A 20,880-nucleotide genomic window follows, 5' to 3' on the forward strand; every position below is an offset into this window, starting at 1 on the left:
CTCATTCCTCTGAACCGTCATAATCGGAAAAAAATTACTATAATTTATAATAAGGAATCTCACTATGATCTACAAATAGTTTGCTTCTGATTTTTGTCATAAAAAAACGCCATAACTGTTATTGAAAGTTATATCTACCGCTTTATCAGACGAGCATTGTTCAAATTGTCTTTACTTTTTTATAATTATACATCCATTCACCTCTTCTTCCACCGGTCTTACTCGAATGCACTGCCTTTTGTTTAATTGCTCAAATCACAGAATTTGAAAAGACAGCCTCGTCAGCAGCTTAGCGTAGGCATATTTTCAAGATTTCATGCCCTCCAACATTCAAACTCAACCAACATTCCAACATTCAAACATTTGCATTATAATATTTAAATAATAGTATAATTTATGCACTCAAGCTCAACTTTTCATATATTTATAGTATCTTTTTTCCAACTATCAATTTCAAATAATGAAAGATTTTCACGGTCTTCACAATTTAGTCTATTAATCTCAGTTAATTTAAATGCAATTATAACTAGCACCTATGTATATAACAAAGCCATTTGCTATGCACATTAAACATTAATAAGCTTAATAAAGCACGAATGCAAGCGTTTAATTCGATTATTTTGTACTTGTCTTATAATATATGTATATTTATCGATTCGATACAAAACATATAGAACGATTTGTTTTGATTATTTCGGGTCGCAATTATTGTGGCGTTCATTTTGACAATTGCTAATAAAGCGTACTCCGCGAATTTATGGCATAAAATTGGGCACAATTATTGCTAGTTATTTTTGATTCATATAATACTTACAACTACAAGTATATTTGTAGCTATTTAATAATACAACGAAAAAAGTGGCTGCAAAAAGCATGAAGAAAGAAAAATTCGGATTAAAAAATATTAACGAAAATTAGTAAAACATAAATAAAATAATATGAATGATTAATGTATAGCAAACAAAGTCCACATAAAGCATATAAATACTACTTTTTTCCCCCAATTTCAAAGCAAATCCACACCGTCACCGCCTCACCTCACTCACTCACTCACTTTAAAGTTGTTGTAAATTTCTGTTAAATAATTGTGAATTCCTTGAGCTTTTTCGTACGCATTTTTGAAACTAATAAAAAAACGAGCGTAAGCACTAAAAAGTCTAAGAATGCAAGCGCACATAGCATATGCTAGTTAAAGCAATGCATATACCTTGCACTAGATCCGTTTTAATTTGTTCGCTAGTAATTACTTCATTTACACACGTCGCCGTCATTCAAAGAGAAGTGCTCAACACAGATCCGGCCTCAAGCGGGATTTAGAGTTAATTATATTAACTGATATAAAAATACAAATAAGTGTGCTGTTGCAGTAAAATAACAAATACAACGTTCTTACAATGCAGAGGGGCTTAAATGCTTTTAAAATTAAAGAGGTAAATGCATAAGGAAATTTATAAAATCAAAGTACTTAATTAAAACTTGAATTAGAGGTTAATTTTTTTAAATTAAACCTTTTTTCATTCTGCGGTGGTACCTTGTTTTTGCATTTTCTGAGAAAACTAACCAAAGCAGTGTATGTATACATATATTTATACCCTGAACAGGGTATATTAAGTTTGTCACGAAGTTTGTAACACCCAGAAGGAATCGTCGGAGACCCTATAAAGTATATATATAAATGATCAGTATGTCGAGCTGAGTCGATTTAGCCATGTCCGTCTGTCTGCCCCGTCTGTCCGTCTGTCTGTATATATACGAACTAGTCTCTCAGTTTTTAAGATATCGTTTTGAAATTTTGCAAACGTCATTTTCTCCTCAAGAAGCTGCTCATTTGTCGGAACGGCGATATCGGACCACTATAAATATAGCTGCCATACAAACTGAACGATCGGAATCAAATGCTTGTATGGAAAACTTTCACATTTGACAAGATATATTCACGAAATTTGATATATGTTATTTTCTAAGGTAACAATGTAATCTCCGAAGAAATTGTTCAGATCGGTTAACTATAGCATATAGCTGCCATACAAACTGAACGATCGGAATAAAGTTCTTGTATGGACCACTTTCACATTTGACATATATTGCTTTGATATATGTTATTTTTTAAGAGCAGGCAATGTACAAAAAAAACTTGTTTAGAACTTACTATAGCATATAGAACAACATAGTTACTAACAGAAATGCACCTGTGAAGGGTATTTAGCTTCGGTGCAACCGAAGTTAACGTTTTTTCTTGTTTTACCATCAATCATCACTTTCACAACATAAAATACACCGACTTTTTTTTTAAATTATACATTGAATAGTTGAAAAAGTCTTTTCGTATTTTGTCAACAGATGTCGTTGCAGTCGACGTATATCTCCAGTGCTACCAATCACATTGTGTCAAACCAAATAGTGTTGGAAAGGTAATATTTAAAACACTAAATTCGGGGAAGCTGAAACAAGATTACAGCTGTTCAAAAATAAGTGAAAATAGTGAAGAAATAGCGATCACATGGCTACAATAGCTAAAGTTTTGTTTTCCCCAGAAACGGATAACCTCGTCAGAAGTTTTTTTCTTCACAAAAACTAAGCTGGGGGCAAAAAGAGTTTGATGCTGACGTTTTTGAGAGAATCTGGAATACGGCAAATGTAACAGGCGAAAACACCACACACATGGTATCCGCAGTCCGCAAAGATCAGGTCGCAGCAACTATGATTAAGGCAACACACCATAATAAACTAAAATCAGTATATTGGTGCCACGCTCAATTGGAATTTTTTCCAACCTACTTTTACGTTACAGAACTTAAATCCACAATATTTCTTTCAAACATTGCAAACTTTTCTTATACAAAGTTCTTGACTTAAATAGATTTTCAGTTTGAATCGTGAAACTTAAAAATTAATATACCTTTAATATTTTTAATAACAAATTATAAAATTAATCTAATTAAAACATAATTTTTTTAAATTTTATTAATATTCAACATACCGCCCTAACCATTTTAAGCTCCATTAAACTTGTCAAACGTAATTGAAACCGTTAAACGGCAATTGAATGCCAACCCAACAAGATGTAAATCAATACAATAACTACACACCACATTCAGCAACAACAACCAACGACGACCAACTATTGATGAGTCGCTAGTCAGCGGTGAGGAATGAGTGCATAAGATCGCCAAACCGAAGACACAACGAACGCGCAGAAGGCTAATGGCCAACCGACTGAAAAACTAGCCAGTGGCAGGCAAGCGTAACAACCATCAGCTGGTCGTTGGTTTGATGCGGCCGAACTACAAGAAAGCAATGACAATTCTGTAATCTGTGGCTAATTCGGGGTGATTGCCACAAATGGTTTAGCAAAAAATCGCGAGCATCTAACCACTTATCAGCAACCGCCAGCTAAATGCGACTAGTGAAAAGCGCAAAAATTACTCGAAATCACACGTACAGCGCGCTATTTATAGTCGATAGAACTGTTCGCTTTTAGAAAACTATAAAACTGTAATTTTATTTATAAGTAATAAAAAAATAATAACAATCGTACCATGAATATGTGTTTACACTATTTATAGTAATCAAATATCAAGTTGTAGGAGGAGACTTTCAACCGCACAGAATACCAAATATTGGCAAGCGATTGGCTCAGAATCGTATCAAATTGAGCAGGCAACCACAAGAAAGAGAAAGCCGCCACACATACAATTAATGAACTGAAATTTTAGATTCAAGCCATGCTTAATTGAGCGATCAAAGCAACTATTCTTGCCGGCTATTTCCACAAACAACTGACATTGCCTGTCAATAATGGTAGATTACTCCACTTTTGACCTTGAATATGCTTGGTCACGTGATAATTATGTTAAGAACACATGCGAAGTGATTTCAACAGAGGTCGTTATCATTACATTCTTCTTTATATAGTATATATAAGAGAATTAATAAGCAGTGATTTATTATTTAAAAACGATCATTTAGTTCTGCATAAATATAATGTAAAGTCTAATTTTTTTAGACAACGTGCAAAGCTGCAAATGTCAGGTGCAAAACGGTAGATCGAAAGTACATAAATTTCCTATTGGGACTCGTTAGAACATTTAGGAATACTAACTGGTCACTGTCTGGTTTCAACACATGCCCGCAGGATGTGGCTGACAGATCGAGAAGACTACAGAATATGTTTAGAGCAGAGCACCAGGGAAACAATGGAGAATCTCTTGTGCACTTGTCCCACATTTTGGGCTCCTCCTCTTGAACTTAGCAACTGAACTCCATCAGCACAAAGGAACAAACTGGTCTATGCCTGGCTTATTGGCCTACTACCGTTGGATTAACCTAATCTAACCTTTAGACAAAACTTTCAGTATATTCCTCTTAAAGCTTTTCAGATATGTGCACCAAGCAAAAAGCTATTAGAAGATGCAAAAATAGGGAATAGATTCGAATCAAAATATCGAGGATCTGGAAGTTCGATTTATTGCACTGTTTTCAATTTGTAAATAGTTTCTAATATTATAAAATGAAATTAAAGAAGGAAGAAAGTATTAACTTTTTTGAAACATATTTTAAACTATAATTTTAAGTTATATTGCCTATTCGGCTTACATTTCCTTCATTCAAAATTGAATAAGTTATTAGATTATCTCTGAAAATGCATTCGAATAACAAAATAGTTTTGGATTTGGTTAAATATAAAACCTAGTAAAAATAATTCCATTAATGTATCAATAGTTAGCTTTAGTAATATGTATCCGCTTATTATGAGAGAAGATGAGATTTCTAATATCTTCATAGACAGCAAAAAGAAAATACATAATATTTTACTTTTCTTTACTAAAGGCGAACACGCAAGCCAGGTGATTTAATACTTGAATAGCTTATGATCTTAATATTTTAACATCCAATTAGACAGATTTTGGATTCATCGACTCTCTACCGGTAATTTTGATGTTAAAGATGCACCAATCTCTGGTAGGCCATCGTCAATTAAAGGGTTCATCCTGTGAGACGGCTTCAAAAAATCGATTTTTTTGCATAAATCCAATCTAGAGCATTCTTAGAATGGGCTGATAAAATAATTTTCCGATGTTGAGTGTAGTTGGAGTGATGAGAAAGTAATCTTAGAGCCAGTTAGCGACTCAGATAATAACCTAAATAAATATTACACTTAACCTATACAAACAAAAAAATTCCCGCAGTAAGCAAACATTCTCATAGGTATACATAAATAGCAGTAAGATTGTAAAAAGTAGTTAGTAAAGAAATTACGAATAAAACAGGCACCACCAAACTAAGTGCACTGCCAAAAAAATATATTATTATTTACTACAAACTAACCGTTTGTTAACTACCACGTGGCCGACGTGCCAGCCCAACAAACAGCTTTGGACAATAGCAGAGGAATTATGTTCCATCAGAGCACCGCGACAACACATACTTACATTGACGGCGACCCACCAGAAGCTACGTTAGCTTGATTTAGGAGGTTCTCAAGCTTTTTTTTTTTTTGTGAAAACTTTGCCTCAAAACAAAGTTTGTGAGAGGTTTTTGCCAATAGGAATTCTATGAAATGGTAGCCAGTTATCGAACAAAACGAACAAAAAAGAAATAAATTAATCCTCTCTCTACTTCGACTGAACGCCCTGTTATATCATTTAGTACTAGACTGTACTATATTGAAGCAAGGAGTGGCAGCCCTTGGCACTATATTTAATTAACAACAATAAAAACGATTGACTTCTAGCTGGTGAAAATTGTTGCAACTTTTGTGTCAAAAAGTTAAAATTAGCCGAAGATACTTAAAGTGCGCTTTTAAAAGTAAAAGTACGATTAGCATAATGGCATTCTAATAAACAACAATAAATCATGGAAATTAACATATAAGAAAATTTGGATGTTAATAACGACATTTGTTGCAAACACCAAGATGAGGACAAAAACTGTTTCATTAGTCACCGGCTAATGTTTGCATAAGCGAGAAATCGCCGCTCCACAATTTATATGCGCATAAGTAATGGATTCGCCGGCACTGCGCACAATCATAAAAAACCGTTACACTAAACTGTAGCAAAGCTGCCGGAAAAGCGGTCAGATCCATTTAATCTGAAATGTAGGCCAACTCAGAGGCAGCGAACAGCCCCAAAGGCGTTTCAATTTTTTTTTGTTTTTTGGGAGCAACAAATGCCGAATTCAATGCGCAAAAACGCTATGAGCGGTGGACAGTAAATAAACAGCTGCGCATGTGATCTGGATTGGGGCGCTTGAAATGTGATTTAGAGTGCACTAAACGCAGTTAAGCGAGTAAATGGGAAAATAAATCTAAAATCAAATGTAACGTATACGCCTCGCCATGTTGCCAGCATTTGCTTGCAGCGTGTACACGTACGCGTTTGAGGTTAAGTAAGCGACTTTCGGGAACGATTTGGAAGAAAAAGTGCTACATTTATGTGTAGACCTTTTTGTTGTTGTTTTAGGCTGCGCAACAATGGTGACTTAATAGAAGAATTAAAACACGATATTTTTCCAACAAATATCAATTACCTGCTGCAAACGCGAAGCGAAACAAGTGAATGCCGCGGCCAGCAATCTGTGTGGTGTTCGTGCCACAGCAACCAAGCGGACGCCAGACGCTTGTCGAGCGAGTTTAAATGGCGCTGCTCTGAATCTGCAGTCTGCAAGTGCAAATGTAGAATCGCAAGCACAAGTAACTCGTAACAATATCGCCATCAACATTTGAGGTTTGGGTTCACTGCATGCAACAGAGCAACAAAAATACAGAGCCGAACATGAGTAATGGCCCGCAACTTTAGACCGAATCTTTTTAAGCGTTTATTGCCAACTGCCCGCACACTGCACCACAACCGTCAACACTACTTTTTTCTGTGTCTGCTGCCACATAACTAGAAGTAATTGTTGCACATGTACAGCTGTTGTTGACCGGTGTACGCTGCCACGGCGCGACAGAACGATTCCGCGTAGAGCGTGCGAACGTTGAAAATGACTTTATAACTGAAATCGAATGTGCAGCTCTGGCTGGCCGTGCGCTACAATTAGCTACATGTGCAACAAAGCGTTGCAACAACTTTTTCTGATTGTGGCTTTGCTGCGTACAATTTTTGAGCATTGTGTTTGTATTGTTTAAGAATCTGCAAATGTGCACTTCTCTGCAGGTGAATGGCTGGAAAGTGAAATGTTGCGTGCTATTGTTTAACGGTATCAAATTTTTGAGTGCCACGTGAGGTAAGCGCACTTAGGAGCATGTAATTACTGAGGAATTCGATAGGCACATATAAAGAAGTTGAGGGCGCACATTATGACAAAAAAATAACCAAGAAATTGTAACTATTTTGCCAACCAGTCAACAATCATCGGGATGGAGAGAAAAAAACGAGCCGAAACCGAAACGAAAAAGCCACGCCAAAGCCGCTTAAAAACCAAAATGATGTTCATTATTTTTTTTTATTTTCTTGGTTTGGTGGAGGTTATTTGGCCGTATTAAGGCCAATTCATGGATTTTATGCGATGATAATGTCCTTCCGAAGCCAGCCACGATTGTGATCGAATTTAAAGTCAAAACCGCTATGAATACTATCGAACAACCACCGTGCTCACGAGATTTGGCTCCTTGTGATTTTTTCTCGTTTCCCAAACTGAAATTGCCGCTTCGTGGAACCCTTTAGCAATAGATCGTAGAGACAATTTCCGGGTACTTTTACGTAACTCGGTTTCAAACTTGAAATTTAAAAAAGAACTAATTATAATTTTAATACTATAAAAGACTTTGTTTTTTTCGATAAGATAACATTATTTTCTTACTCCAAGACCGTCTTAATTCGATTAATAGGATTTTTGAGGTAATGTCAAAGTCTCATGTTTTTATTTTTAATTTCTGAGTGAGTAATATATGGACTTAATGCTATTTTCCGTAGGAAGTGTAAGCAAACGATGTATTGGGTATATGACCGGGAGAATTCTATATACATTATTTTAATACCATCAGCCGAAAGTCATCAAAGTTTGGTAAAAGCTATGATGAACATACTCTAGCTGAGCCAATACGCTAAAATTGGCTTGCGCAATTTCAAAGTGGGGATTTTGGCTTGGCAGACGAAGCCAGAAAACGAACGTGCTGGCCAAAAAAGTTTGGCGTTAAGAATCTGGGAGCACTACCTGCTGAAGATTGTTGGCAAGCACTAGAAGAGCTCGTAAAATTGTCGGAAAAGCAGCCGGATATATTCAAAGCAAAGCAATTGGGACCAAGAATTGAAGCAAAGAAAGGTTGAAAGACGATTTTTCAGGTGAGAAATACTTCTTGAACGCTGCAAAACGGAGTCGTTTTTGAATGGGATTGTGACTGGTGATGATTCACTACGGAAACCCTTAATGCAAAGAATCATATGCGAAACCTTTCCAACTAGCAAAATTAACGACAAAGGTGAATATCCATGACGCCAAAGTATTTAAGTGGTTACATGGATTTAGGGGTTTCAAAAAATCGAATTATTTGCATTGTCCTATTAAATTCTACAACACCTCTAGAATATTGTCCTAAATTTTCAAATTTATCCGAGTAATAGTTTCGGAGATTCAGCCTTGAGTACATGAGCGCTCGAGGTTAGCAAGGCTAAGTGCGATGCCTTTAAACGTTTTTTTTTTTGAAACTGTGTTTTTGAAGTCGGTTGTCAAGACTTCACGAGAACTGAAGATCGGTTAAGTCTTCATGAAATTTTACACAGAGGTTTGAGATAAAATTTTTAAGGCTTGGACGAAGCACCTTTTTCGATTACAATTATTTAAAAAGAAATTTCGCAAACTTTTCCCTCAAATTTTCGTTTTTTTTTTTGTAAAAATATCTGCCAATTTTCAGTTTTTTTGAGATTTTAACCAAAACACGTATTTTTCACTTTAGCTGATCCTGTAAGGAGTAATCCTGCCAACGCGGCTGCAACATTTTTTTGAAGGGTCACCGGAAATGGCGTCACAATGGAAAAATTAAAAATATTTCATTCCAAATATTTCAGAATTACTTTGCTAATAGTGTGTTTTTGTAACAATAAAAAATTCTATTAAAATATTTCATTTTTATATAGGAAAAAATTTTTGAAAAAATGTTGTTTTTTACTCGAGGAAACCGATGTAATCCCTTAAGATGCTCAAGAGTGCGTGCTGTATTATGAACCCGGTGAAATCATTAATAGGGAATACTTTGCCGAAAATGTCCAGGTTTTCCAACTAGACATGAGGCACTAATTTTCCAACAGGAAATCCCGAGCATGCAAGACCTGTTTCTCCTCTGACCGCCATTTGTTCGGGTCTAACTGAAATGTGCTACCAAAAGTTGGTTTGATTCATTTTTAACCATCAAGTGGGCGCAATTTTTTTAATAATACTACCGTACATGCTTTTCTTAAATAATAGTTCAAATTTTAAAAAATAAGGAGACTAAAATTTCAAAGATTTTCATTTTCATAAGTCTTCCCTTAAAGCATAAAATATATTAGAAATATTTTCCAACAATTTTTAGTAATTCTGTCAATTATTTTTACATTATTTGATACTTAGCAAGAGGGTCTCGGCCGCATATTTGGGGTAAAAAACCTTAAATGCGTTTTTCTCAAACTGTTTTTTTTTTAATTTTAGTTTTTTTTAATAAATGCAAAGAGACCCCGAAAATCTGGAAAATTTTTCCGGTTATCGCCAATTCGATCATTTTTTAAATTATTTTTTGAATTAAAATAATTAAATAATTTACTATCAAATACCGTTATTTAAAAATGTTACTCATTCATGTCTCTCACTACACCTAACGTCTTAATAAGTTACTACTATTGTGAAATAATTTCTGTTTCAAAATCTAAGTAAGTAATATCAGCTAACTATTTGTTTGAATTAATTTCATGACTTTCTTTAATCAAAAATCCAAACTTATTCAAATTATACCACAACAACTTCTATTTCTTAACAAATCCATTTTTGCAGCTTTCCTGAGCAGCTTTCGTTTGAGCTTATTATATTGCCAAAATTTAAAATATTAGCCGCTGCATTATCATATCAAAGGAAGCAGTATGATTGCGCTAAATGATCTAAAAAACCCCAAAAAGCCATAACAAACAATAGTAATAACGCTAAACCCATAATCAGCCAATTTATTACGCTCTTGATATCCGAGGCAGAAGTGTGACATATTTTGGCAGGTATACGAAACTTGTTCGTCTCAACACCTGAACGCGACACATAAAAAACATTTATTGATAGAATTCACCTTTGTGGACAGACAAATTGTACCTGTCACAGAATCAAACTAACCAGACCACTTCATAAGTGCAAAAAAGACAAATTATTCAAAACACATTTTGAGGAAAGCAGCATATTCGCACGTCGCGGGTGCTTACAAACTCATATAAAAGGTCGAAAAACCAGTTTCTGGAAATAAAATCAATAAATTGCACAAGCAATCAAAATCGGTCGATATTAATTGACGTGCAAATAAACGAAAGCTGTTTCGGTGGCGACAATAACCGGGATTGGGTTCTGACACGTTTCTGGCAGCGCAATAATTAATGTTAATAGTTATGATAAGTAATAAAATAAAATTAATATTTAGGAGCGAAGTTCAGCTGTTTTTTATTTAAGTAAAATTGTTTACTTGACTTTGTTTGACAGTATTTATAAATACCTATTCAAACCTGAAGACTAGAAGAGTAGTTCACGAAAAAATATGAATCTTGAAATGCGCTACGTAAGAGATCTCAATAATTGTAAAAAATAATTCAATAAACATTAAAACAAAGTGTTTTGTATCAAAAAAACTTGGCTCTCAAAACTTTGAGCGCTTTTCCTCGAAAAGCTGTTTTCTAAGTAGATGGACAAATGTGTAAGAAAGGCTGTACCGATCGATTTCAAAACTTCACACCATCCTCTAACTAATATTTGTTAGGCAATGATCGAAGAAAATGAATTCCGCAGCGTAAAATTTCATTAAAAAATTGATTTTTTTTAAGCCGCCATTTTGTCTAAAATCGAAATTTCAACTAGTCTTTCAACCATTATTGTGTTCAAATCATTTGGTGCCCTCAACCAAACTACTTATCTCCATTATGCTTTTTGTAGACATACATTAAAGGTTTGGAATCTGATGGATTTCATAAGTACGATGTCTAATTTGTGATAGAGTTGGACATTTACAGAGAAAGTGGAAACCCGTTTCCTTGCTCATTGTGAGTGTTTAACTGCGACGAGCCTTATTATAAGGCATACCGATTTTTGGTGCATGTTCTCCAAAAAATGGTAGCGATAAGTCTGTATTTACTCTTCCTGGATCTATTTCATATTGGAGATATACGACTGCAACGGCATCTATTGACAAAATACGAAAAGACTTTTTCGACTACCCAATAGATTCTTAAAAAAATCTTAAAAAATAATAAAAAAAAATATTGTAAAACAATGATAAAAAAATGGTTTAGTTATTATCTCATCATAATTCGGCTATAACTTTATCGCTATCCTGCATTTGGTTGTAGATTTTCCTCTACTTTGCGCTATTTGCTCAAATGGCATATTGAGCTCCTGCTTAATCGTCCCTAGCAGGCACGGCTTGCCTTTGCTTCGGAGTCGTCTAGAGAGGCTGCTCTTAGTCAATCCGCCCGCTTTTTTGCCAAAAATGTTCCTTTGACTGGGAACCCAAATTACGTATAATTCGAATTGGCATGACATCGAGCTAAAAGTTTTCCTCAAATTGCTTACTACCCTGTGGTGGTATTTGGTGACTACAAGGCTAGTAGCGCCACCTGGCAGTCTTTGTAAATGGTCACCTCATGCATACTTCCGTATTTGCGCAATAGAATTTCACAGGCCTTCTTTATGCCTAATGCTAAGTTTGGTAGACGGAAGGTAATCATCTAAAAAGTAATCAAATACACCGCAGTCTATTTTTGACCCGTCAGTATAGATTGCGGTAGTGCATTGCTCTCCTACTAAGCCTCTTCTCCTAGAGCGTATTCTAACTTGGAAGTCACTCACTATTGAAGTCCACAGTTGAGAGGATTAAGTCTGTGTGTCACTTTCTGTATGAAAATGTCCATGGAGAGTTGGTGAAGGAACATATTTAGCGCATCATTCGGACATAACTCAAACACCTCAGTAACCACTGCACAGTCTACTCTCTGAATAACATTTAATTTTCTGATGCTATAATGTTTATTTATTGCTGGCCACCAAACCAGTGCCTCATTTGTAAAGTTTCGTCTAATGACGGCCGTGTTGATACAGATCACTTTATTCGGTTTAAGGCCCAGCTCCTGTTGAACATCCTTTTGCACGTGTAAAACGTCCAATAAACTCTTCTAATAAATTTTTTAATATTAATTTTCCAGTTCAGTTTGGTATCTCTCCCGACATCGAAATATTTTGCTGAGGAGAACAGAGAAAATGTAGTAGTATCGGATGAGGGAAGCTGAAATTGAAGTGGTTTAGTTTTATTGAATAGCACCAGTTCCTTCTTAATAGAGTTAACACCTATTCACGGCATATAGGTGTAACCACAATAAGGCTCTTTCCATTATATCGCTGATTTTGGGAAGAAACAGCCTTTTTCAGAGGCTCGATGATCGTGCTTTATTATAATAAGATTTTTGAGCTATCTAATTGGAGATAATTCTAGCAAAATATAACCCACAACCTGACACCTTTTTTCGGGGGCCCTAATACAGATCAGAATCCAAAGTTTTTTAGAAAAAATTCCATTGGTTAAGGAAACTGTAAAGCAATTTCTGTAACTGATTGTAATAACTGCAGGTGCATTGAGAGTTATAAGCGAAAATTCTTCCTTCTTTCCCACTTACAGTCATAATCAGCCCAAAAGCCGTTAGATGCATAACAATGTTATAATTATGAATTACCAAGAAATATTGCGGAAATTTTGTACAAACAGTTCCCACTCAGCTAAACTACAATGACTAAAAAAAATATTTAAAAAAATTAGAAAATTTTGATAAACTCCACACAGTTAAAAATTCAAGTTTAATGGTGTGCGTAACATATTATGAGATTGTATGCGTGAATTAAGCGAAGAGTCCACGGCCAGCGGCTGCAAGGCACGCACACCGAAACAAATTTCTTAACTTTTTCAGTGTGTTGGTGAGCACAGCAACTCTCCAAATATTGGTGGAATGCAAAGCGCTATTTTTTTTTTGAAATTTAGTGCATAAAATATGCCTTCTTATATAAATTAATTATTTTCGAAAACACAAAATATATATATTTACTGTTAAAATATGACTTTACGACACACAAATATTTCAGTGCAAAATTCCGTTGAAGCAAATTTACCCGGCAAACCCACACCAACACCTTTACTGCGCACTAATACCACCTCAACACCGCAACCGGCAGTTGTTCCACCACAAACAAACTCGAAAAGCTCGTTGCTCACTCAGCAAGCACCGTCGCACAGAGCGCAGCAAGTCAAAAGACTGCAGCAACGAACGCGCCGAGCACTGAAGCGAGCAACCAAAACGCGCAGCTCCGACTCAAGGCACTCTCACTTTCGTTAGAGGCCGTTTTCTGCTCCACAAAACACGCATACACACTGCTGTTCTGGCTGCCGCCGTGCGCAGCGATTTTGTAATCGCGAAAGCTCGCTGAGCGCGCGCACACTCGCTCACGTAGCACGCAACGACACAAGCGCTTCACGAGCGCTCGGCTTTGCCAGCTTTGAATTTCGATTTCTAAGCGGCGCGTCGACGTCGGCAGCGCTGCTGTGCGGCACTGCGTAACATTTCCATGGCTTTGGCTCTTTTGGCGGCTCACCACTAAGTTTTGCGAGTTGGAATTTTTATTTTGAAAATATGTGCCGCGGTATATAAGCCAGCAGCTGGCCAACAGCAGCATCCAGTCAAAACTTTGGAATCGTTGCGATTCTACAAATAATTCTGCTTTAGTTGTATATGATTTAATTCAAATTCGAATTTGTTTGTATTATTTTGCATTGGGTTTCAAGTGATCTAGTGCAAGTGCTGTGAATGTAAGTGTGTTTTAGTGTGCTACCAACAATAAAACTATAAAAGTTAAGCTTTAAAAATTTATGAAAAATATTGTGTTTTGTAACTGAAATGTATTGAAGGCGTTTTTGAAAAATAGTATTGAAACTTGGTGAAGGCGCATTGAGTAATATGTATCAAATTCTGTTTAATATTTGCAGTGTCATCGTAGCTGTGCTTTGCGGTATTTTGTGTTTAATTCTGCTCTTGACTGAAAAGGAACGCTGAAAATGAAATTATTTGTAAGTATGCGTATTAGTTTTCAAGAACTGCGCCACTTTAATTAAATGGTTTACAAAAAATTAATAAATTTTAATTAAAAAAGCGCAAAAATTATTTGAAATTTATTTTGGGCAAGGAAATATGTAAATATTATTTAAGCGAAAATGCTAAGAATTCTTATTTTTCAAATGCTAAAAAAATGATTTTTGAAAGTTAATTAAAATTTTTTTTTCGAATTATAATTTTATTTTAAATTTTGCAAAAATTTTGATTTACTCAAAAATTCTTTTTAAAGGTGATTTTATTATTTTGTTTGGAATATACATTTTTTTTAATTTTTAAAACGCCTCTTTTGCTTCTGTAATTATCAAGCAAAATTTTTTTTAATTGATAATAGCTTTATAGCAGCTTTAGCTTACTGAATTAAATTTTTGTCGAATTTAAGCTTTTTTGACTACCTTAAAAGTATTTTCTTTAAGAAAACATTCTGATTTTCTGAAGACAAAATATTTTTTATAGTTGATTTTTTTTCGAATTACAATTTTACTGAAAGCTTTGAAAACAATTTCTTTGAGTAAAAATTGAGGCCTTCTACTGAAAAGAATTTTTCTTTTAAGTTGAATTAATTTTTTTTGGAATTTTAATTTTTTGAAAATTTTTTAAGTACTTTCTGTAAAAAAAATTTTGATATATTTAAAAAATATTTTTTATAATTTAATAAATATTTAGCGAATTAAGGCTTTTTAACCACTTTCCAAAAATTTGTATGAGAAAGAGTTCAAATTTTCTGAAAAACAAAGTTTTAAGTTGAGTTCTATTTTTTTCGAATTGTCACTTTTTTGACAGCTTTGGAAAACTTTTCTTTAAGTAAAAATTATGACTTCCTCAAGAAAAGATTTTTTTTCAAAATTTAATTCATTTTTTTGGAATTTAACTTTTTTGAAATTTTTTTTTTGATTTTCTTAAGAAAAAAAGTTCTATTAAAAATTTAATCATTTTTTTTAATTATAGCGATATCCAAATTTACAAATATTTTCTTTAAGTAAAAGTTTTGGAAGTCCTGCAATTTTGTTTTGAAATTTAAAAAATTCCTTCACGAAAAAAGTCTGTAAGAAATGAGACATTTATGTAGAATTTTTTAACCTCAAAATATTATAAGCAAAAGAAAATCGTCATCATCAACTGTACTGATTGTTAGTCTTACTTTTAAGTCTTCTGGAAATTCTGGAACTTTGTTTATGTTTCCAAAATATTAACTAGTTCTTGATCTAACTAAAATAGAGCCAACAATTATTTTTTTTTTATTTTAAATATGTAGCGCTTCTTAGAATTAAACACTGACCTACTTCGCTCATTTGATTTCACACAACATTTCTGCCAACAAAATGTTCGTAAAGTTAGTGTGCAATCATAAGATTTATTAGCCATTAGATTACTATATTTATGGCCACCTTGCAGCAGGCGGCCCTTTTGAGTAATGTGTGGCCATACATTTTGGCAGCAAGCACTTCGCTAACTTGCCACATTTAACACGCCAATACCGTAGCATTTCTCGACACACGAGTTGATCTGAACATAAACAATGCACGATTATTTCAAAAACCACAAAAATACCAAAAAAAAACAGCAACTGTGCAGAAAAAATCAAAAATAAAACCGCAGGCGACGTCAACGGTAGACACATTGTAAAACAAACAGGCCATAAAAGAGTCATAAAAACGCTAATGGCAACAATGCAAAAGCGCATGCAAAATGAAAATGCTATGAGCACACAAACAACAAGAAAAAAATCCAAAAATTGTAAATAAAAGAGTAGCGCATACACAAAAAACAGCAACAACCTATAACTGTAGCTTACGACTTGCTCATTCATACTTCACAAGCTTTTGAACTCATCATGGCTTTATCGTTTATTTGCCTTCCACAACAAATACATGTACTACAGTTACCGTTAAGCCATATTATTTACAGTGCATAGTATCGTATATTATATATTTATACATACGCCTAAACTTGCCTAAATCCAAATAAAATAATAAAGCCATTCAATTGCCGAGGAAGTGTTAGCGGAACAGCCTTTTTTCAACAAGACAAACCATATTTTTGTTCAGACATCAATCAATCCGTTAATCACTTAGTGGTCCGGCTTTTTTCGACAAACTCATAGCGCCCAATTAACCGTAATTACAGCAACTAGTGCAAGCACATAGGCATTTTTCGTGCAATTAGCGCCTTGCGGAACTTTTTGCCTGGCTTCACCACATCGTGGAGGCCTACTGGTTTAAGGCCTACAGCTGACATAAATTCACAGGCATTCTGTCTCCGTTTTATTCAAGTTTTAATAAGGCGCTTAAGCTGCACTCCTCCGTTATGTGCACACAGTTATTGTGATGTTATATAATTTTATTAGCGTTTATCGATTATCCACGAGTGACAAAAGCAATTTCACCAAACGCCGTTCATGTGCATCACCATCGGCGGCTAGCGGTGGCCATTGGGCGCGAATACTTTCGCTTGCCGATTGCTCAAATTGGCGTTCCATCGCGGCTATGAAGTAATACGCTTTTTTTCATTCAACTTAATTTCGTTTATTAATGTCAAACACGTACGACAGATGGCTTTAAGCAGCGATTGATTGATAGAAATGTTATGAAAATCGAAATGCAACACTGGCAGTGTTTACTATTTTGCGTAATGTGTTTTTTTGTGACAAGCACACATGGATTTCTATAAAATTGAAACGAGCAATCATTATCGACCTTTATTAGCTGTTTGAGGTCGCGCTTATGAACGAAGACTTAGTAAGCAAGTCGGTTCACACTTGAACTTAAGAGAATTATACAATATATGATAGTCGAAAAAGTCTTTTCGTATTTCTGATCAAACTTCAACTTACAAGCTACATTATATGATATGACGAAATCTAATTGGTAGCATTGAAGATATACGACTGCAACGACATCTATTGACAAAATACGAAAAGAGTTTTTCGACTACCCAATATTTGCTATATTTTACTAAGAAATAAGGAAAATAATTGAGTTTCCTCATAAATATTATCTCAATCAATCTAAAACAATATTCTTTAACTAAAATCAAGCCTTAAAGCTTTCATAAAAAAAACAAATCACCTATCAAATAAAAGCCTAGCAGTGAAACTCAAATATTAAAATGATCTCTGTAAATTCCACTTTTTCAGATCTGCTTCGCCGCCCTGCTTGTGGCCACTGCTTACGCCGGCGACACCGCCAAAAAGGCCACCGTCGAGTCTAGCGCTGCTTCGGGCAAGAAAGTGCCACTCGAGAAGAAGCTCGACAAGCGTGGTCTGCTTGACCTGGGCTACGGCTACGGTCATTCCGGACTGGATGTTGGCTACATTGGACATGGTAGTGTTGACTACGGACATGGTTATGGCCTTGTTGCTGCTCACTCTGCACCCGCCGCCGTCTCTTATGGACATACCGGTCTTGCGTCCGCTGGCATTGCGCACTCACCATTCCTAATCAGCAAAACTGCCGATGTGCATAAGACCATCACCGTCACTAAGGGTATACCGGTGCCAGTGACAGTCGACCGTCCCTACCCGGTTGTACATCAGAAACAAGTGCCCGTCGAAGTGAAAGTACCCGTGCCACAGCCTTACGAAGTCATACGCAAAGTACCGGTTTCGGTGAAGGAATACGTCAAGGTGCCCATTCATGTGCCACAACCCTACACCGTCGAGAAGCGTGTCGAAATTAAAGTACCCGTGCCCGTGGATCGCCCCTACCCAGTGAAGGTGCCCGTACCACAGCCCTATGAAGTGATCAAACATGTTCAAGTGCCCGTCAAAGTGCCCGTACCACAACCCTACGAAGTGATCAAGCACGTGCAAGTGCCCTACAAGGTTCAAGTACCAGTGCCACAGCCCTACGAAGTCATCAAACAAGTGCAAGTGCCCGTACATGTGCCAGTCGATCGCCCAGTGCCAGTTGCTGTACCCAAGCCCTACCCAGTGCCCGTGGAGAAACCCTACCCAGTTGTGGTGGAGAAACAAGTCAAGGTTGAGGTACCAGTACGTGTCGACAGACCATACCCTGTGCCAGTAGACCGTCCCTACACCGTTAAAGTACCAGTCGACGTACCACAACCTTACACCGTCGAAAAACATGTACCCTATACCGTGGACCGTCCAGTGCCAGTGCCCGTCAAGGTGGCCATCGACCGTCCCTACGCAGTGCATGTGACACGCCCAGTGCCAGTGGCTGTTCAGAAACCCGTTGCTGTACCCGTACCCGTGCCAGTCGTCGCCGGACACACGGTGGTCGAACATGGACCCGCCATTGCTATCAGCGGCGGCGGCTATGATGGCGGTTACGGTGGTCACGGCTTCTCATCCAGCGGCTACGGCTACTCGTCCCTTGGACACGGTCATGGTTACGCACATAAAAAGAAGTAAGCCTGTCTGCGGAGCTACAGCTTCTACGATTACTGTGTATATGATTTCAGCATTGAAGGCGGAATTAATTGAATGAATTTTAGTGTTAATTATGAAATTATGAGGAGAAAGAAGTCGCTAGCAATAGGACTTCGGAAAATTTAGTAAGAAAGCAGAAGAACATTACGAGCAAAACGAAAACCCGAAGTAATTGTAATGATAAAACAACGCAACAACAAATGGAAGCAGCATAAATACACAAAAGCGAAGACATTCGCGAAGTGGCGATGAAATGCACGAAATGAAGAACTCGAGCTGACACCAACTTAACTAGCATAATACGAATAGAACATACGTTTGCTTAATATTCATTTTTCGGCCACTGAAAACCGCGCATTGCTTACTATATATATGTAAACCCTGCCACTTAGTTTTAAGTATTTACAAACTTTTGTAAATTATTTAAAAAGCAAAAAGAACTGCTTGTCCAGGACAACACACAACTTGCTGCTTACATCGCTAAATGGTTTAGTTGTGCCGTAGGTTGTCAGTGGACGCACCCAAAATTAGAAACTCATTGAATTGAAAAATAATGCTTTTTGTGTTGGGCCTGCAAAGGCCCTGCACACAACCGCATTTTGTTCAAAATTTGCCAATTAGCCTGAGGGCTATCATTATTACCACTTATGCCACTCACTTACATATATATGTGTATATTAGCAACATTTAGTGTATTTCTCTCATCAAATGCAAAAACAAGTAACAAAAAATTAAAAAAACGGTATTTTAATTTAAACTTTGTCACTTGTAATTTTGCAGAAATCATCAGTTATTTCGAAATTCAGCAATATTTCGTTTCGCATTTGTAATGTGCATCTCTTTCTCTCTCTCACTTTCTATCTTTATTGTACGTGTATAAATTAATTTTATATATGTACACTATGTATGTATTTTGTAAATGTGTAAATATGTGTTAAGACGAAATGATTTTTTGAATAATAAAAATTCGTAAGAAAAATAATTGAAAATGTGTTGACACTTTTTTGTTTTTGTAGAAAAATTGCCTAATTTCAGTTCAGTCAGCGGATGCAGAACGAAGATCTGTCTACTTAAATATTTATTGATTTATTTATTGAAATTTGACCTGCAAATAAATTTTCAGACAGACTAGGAAACTGTCTCCTTAGGCCTAACTTCACAATTTTCAAACTTCAAAGTCGAAGTTTGCTCCTAATTGCATTCAAAATTCATTATGTGGGAGTAACTTTGAATAAAATGACTATAGAAAAGATCTAGCTCACTTATAAATATTATACCTCAAAATTGCCAATTGATATGGGGTAGATGTTAGAGATGTTTACGAAAAATTCCGCGAGAAAATAAAAATATTTATTTATTTTTTTATATTAAAATCGTAGGTGCCCGTAAATACTTCAAAAAATGTATGCTATTTTAACCAAAATTTAAAATGTTAAATAAACAAAGTTTTACCTCCAAAATGTCATGTTAGTATTTTTTTATTTAAGGGTTATACTTGAATACAATTGCACGTTAGAAACGAGTATTTTTTTCGTAAATATTTTTTTTTTGAGAAAGCATTTTATTTAACAAACAAAAACAAATTTTGGATTCCCTTGAATTCGAAGCCGATCTCAAGGGTGGCTGGCAGTGAATGAGTATTTTCTGCTCAAAATTACCTCAAAAACAAAAAATAAATAAAAAAAACTAGTTTTTTGAAGCGATTGATGGATGCCGGTAATGATCGCAGAGTTAGTCAATTTTTTGATTTTAGATAAAAAGGAAACAAGTCGTTTTTTTGTGAAAAATGTGCTTTTAATAGCGACTTCAAAAACCAAAACTGTATTTCCTTCCTTCCTCGCTGACTTTGTAAGCCGCCGTTAAGGTTTCAGGAGTCAATAGATTTTTTTTTATTTTACAATTGTACCTAGTATATAAAAATAAAATATCAACAAACAATTCAATTCTAATTAATAAGGAGAAATACTTAAAAGATAAATTTTAACAAACACATTTGCTGCTACTGTTGTCTTACTAGGTCGGAGGGCTTCTTGCGTTTCAACCGGATTTCTCGCCCAACAGTTTCAATGAGTCTGGAGGCTTCCTCATTAACATGCTGTTTTAGACTCAGTTCGTGAGACTTTGCAATTCTGGAGATTTCATTTACAACTGAGTTCGCGCCTAGATCACGGT

At 35.6% G+C, this 20,880-nt stretch overlaps 2 protein-coding genes across 3 annotated transcripts in view; one reads left to right on the forward strand and one right to left on the reverse strand.

Moving 5' to 3' along the window:
• LOC126753181 (angiotensin-converting enzyme) overlaps positions 1–20,880 on the reverse strand; it is a 139,850-nt gene that overhangs the window by 16,038 nt on the left and 102,932 nt on the right. The gene's annotated exons all lie outside the window — the stretch shown is intronic.
• Positions 13,898–19,609, forward strand: LOC126753185 (tetra-peptide repeat homeobox protein 1). Its single transcript, XM_050464422.1, has 3 exons — positions 13,898–14,014; positions 14,192–14,272; positions 17,452–19,609. Exons 2-3 carry the CDS (start codon positions 14,261–14,263, stop codon positions 18,688–18,690), a joined length of 1,251 nt encoding a protein of 416 aa, XP_050320379.1. The 5' UTR covers positions 13,898–14,014; positions 14,192–14,260; the 3' UTR covers positions 18,691–19,609.

This window comes from Bactrocera neohumeralis, chromosome 3 (assembly GCF_024586455.1).
Source record: "Bactrocera neohumeralis isolate Rockhampton chromosome 3, APGP_CSIRO_Bneo_wtdbg2-racon-allhic-juicebox.fasta_v2, whole genome shotgun sequence".
In the NCBI taxonomy this organism is placed as follows: domain Eukaryota; kingdom Metazoa; phylum Arthropoda; class Insecta; order Diptera; family Tephritidae; genus Bactrocera; species Bactrocera neohumeralis.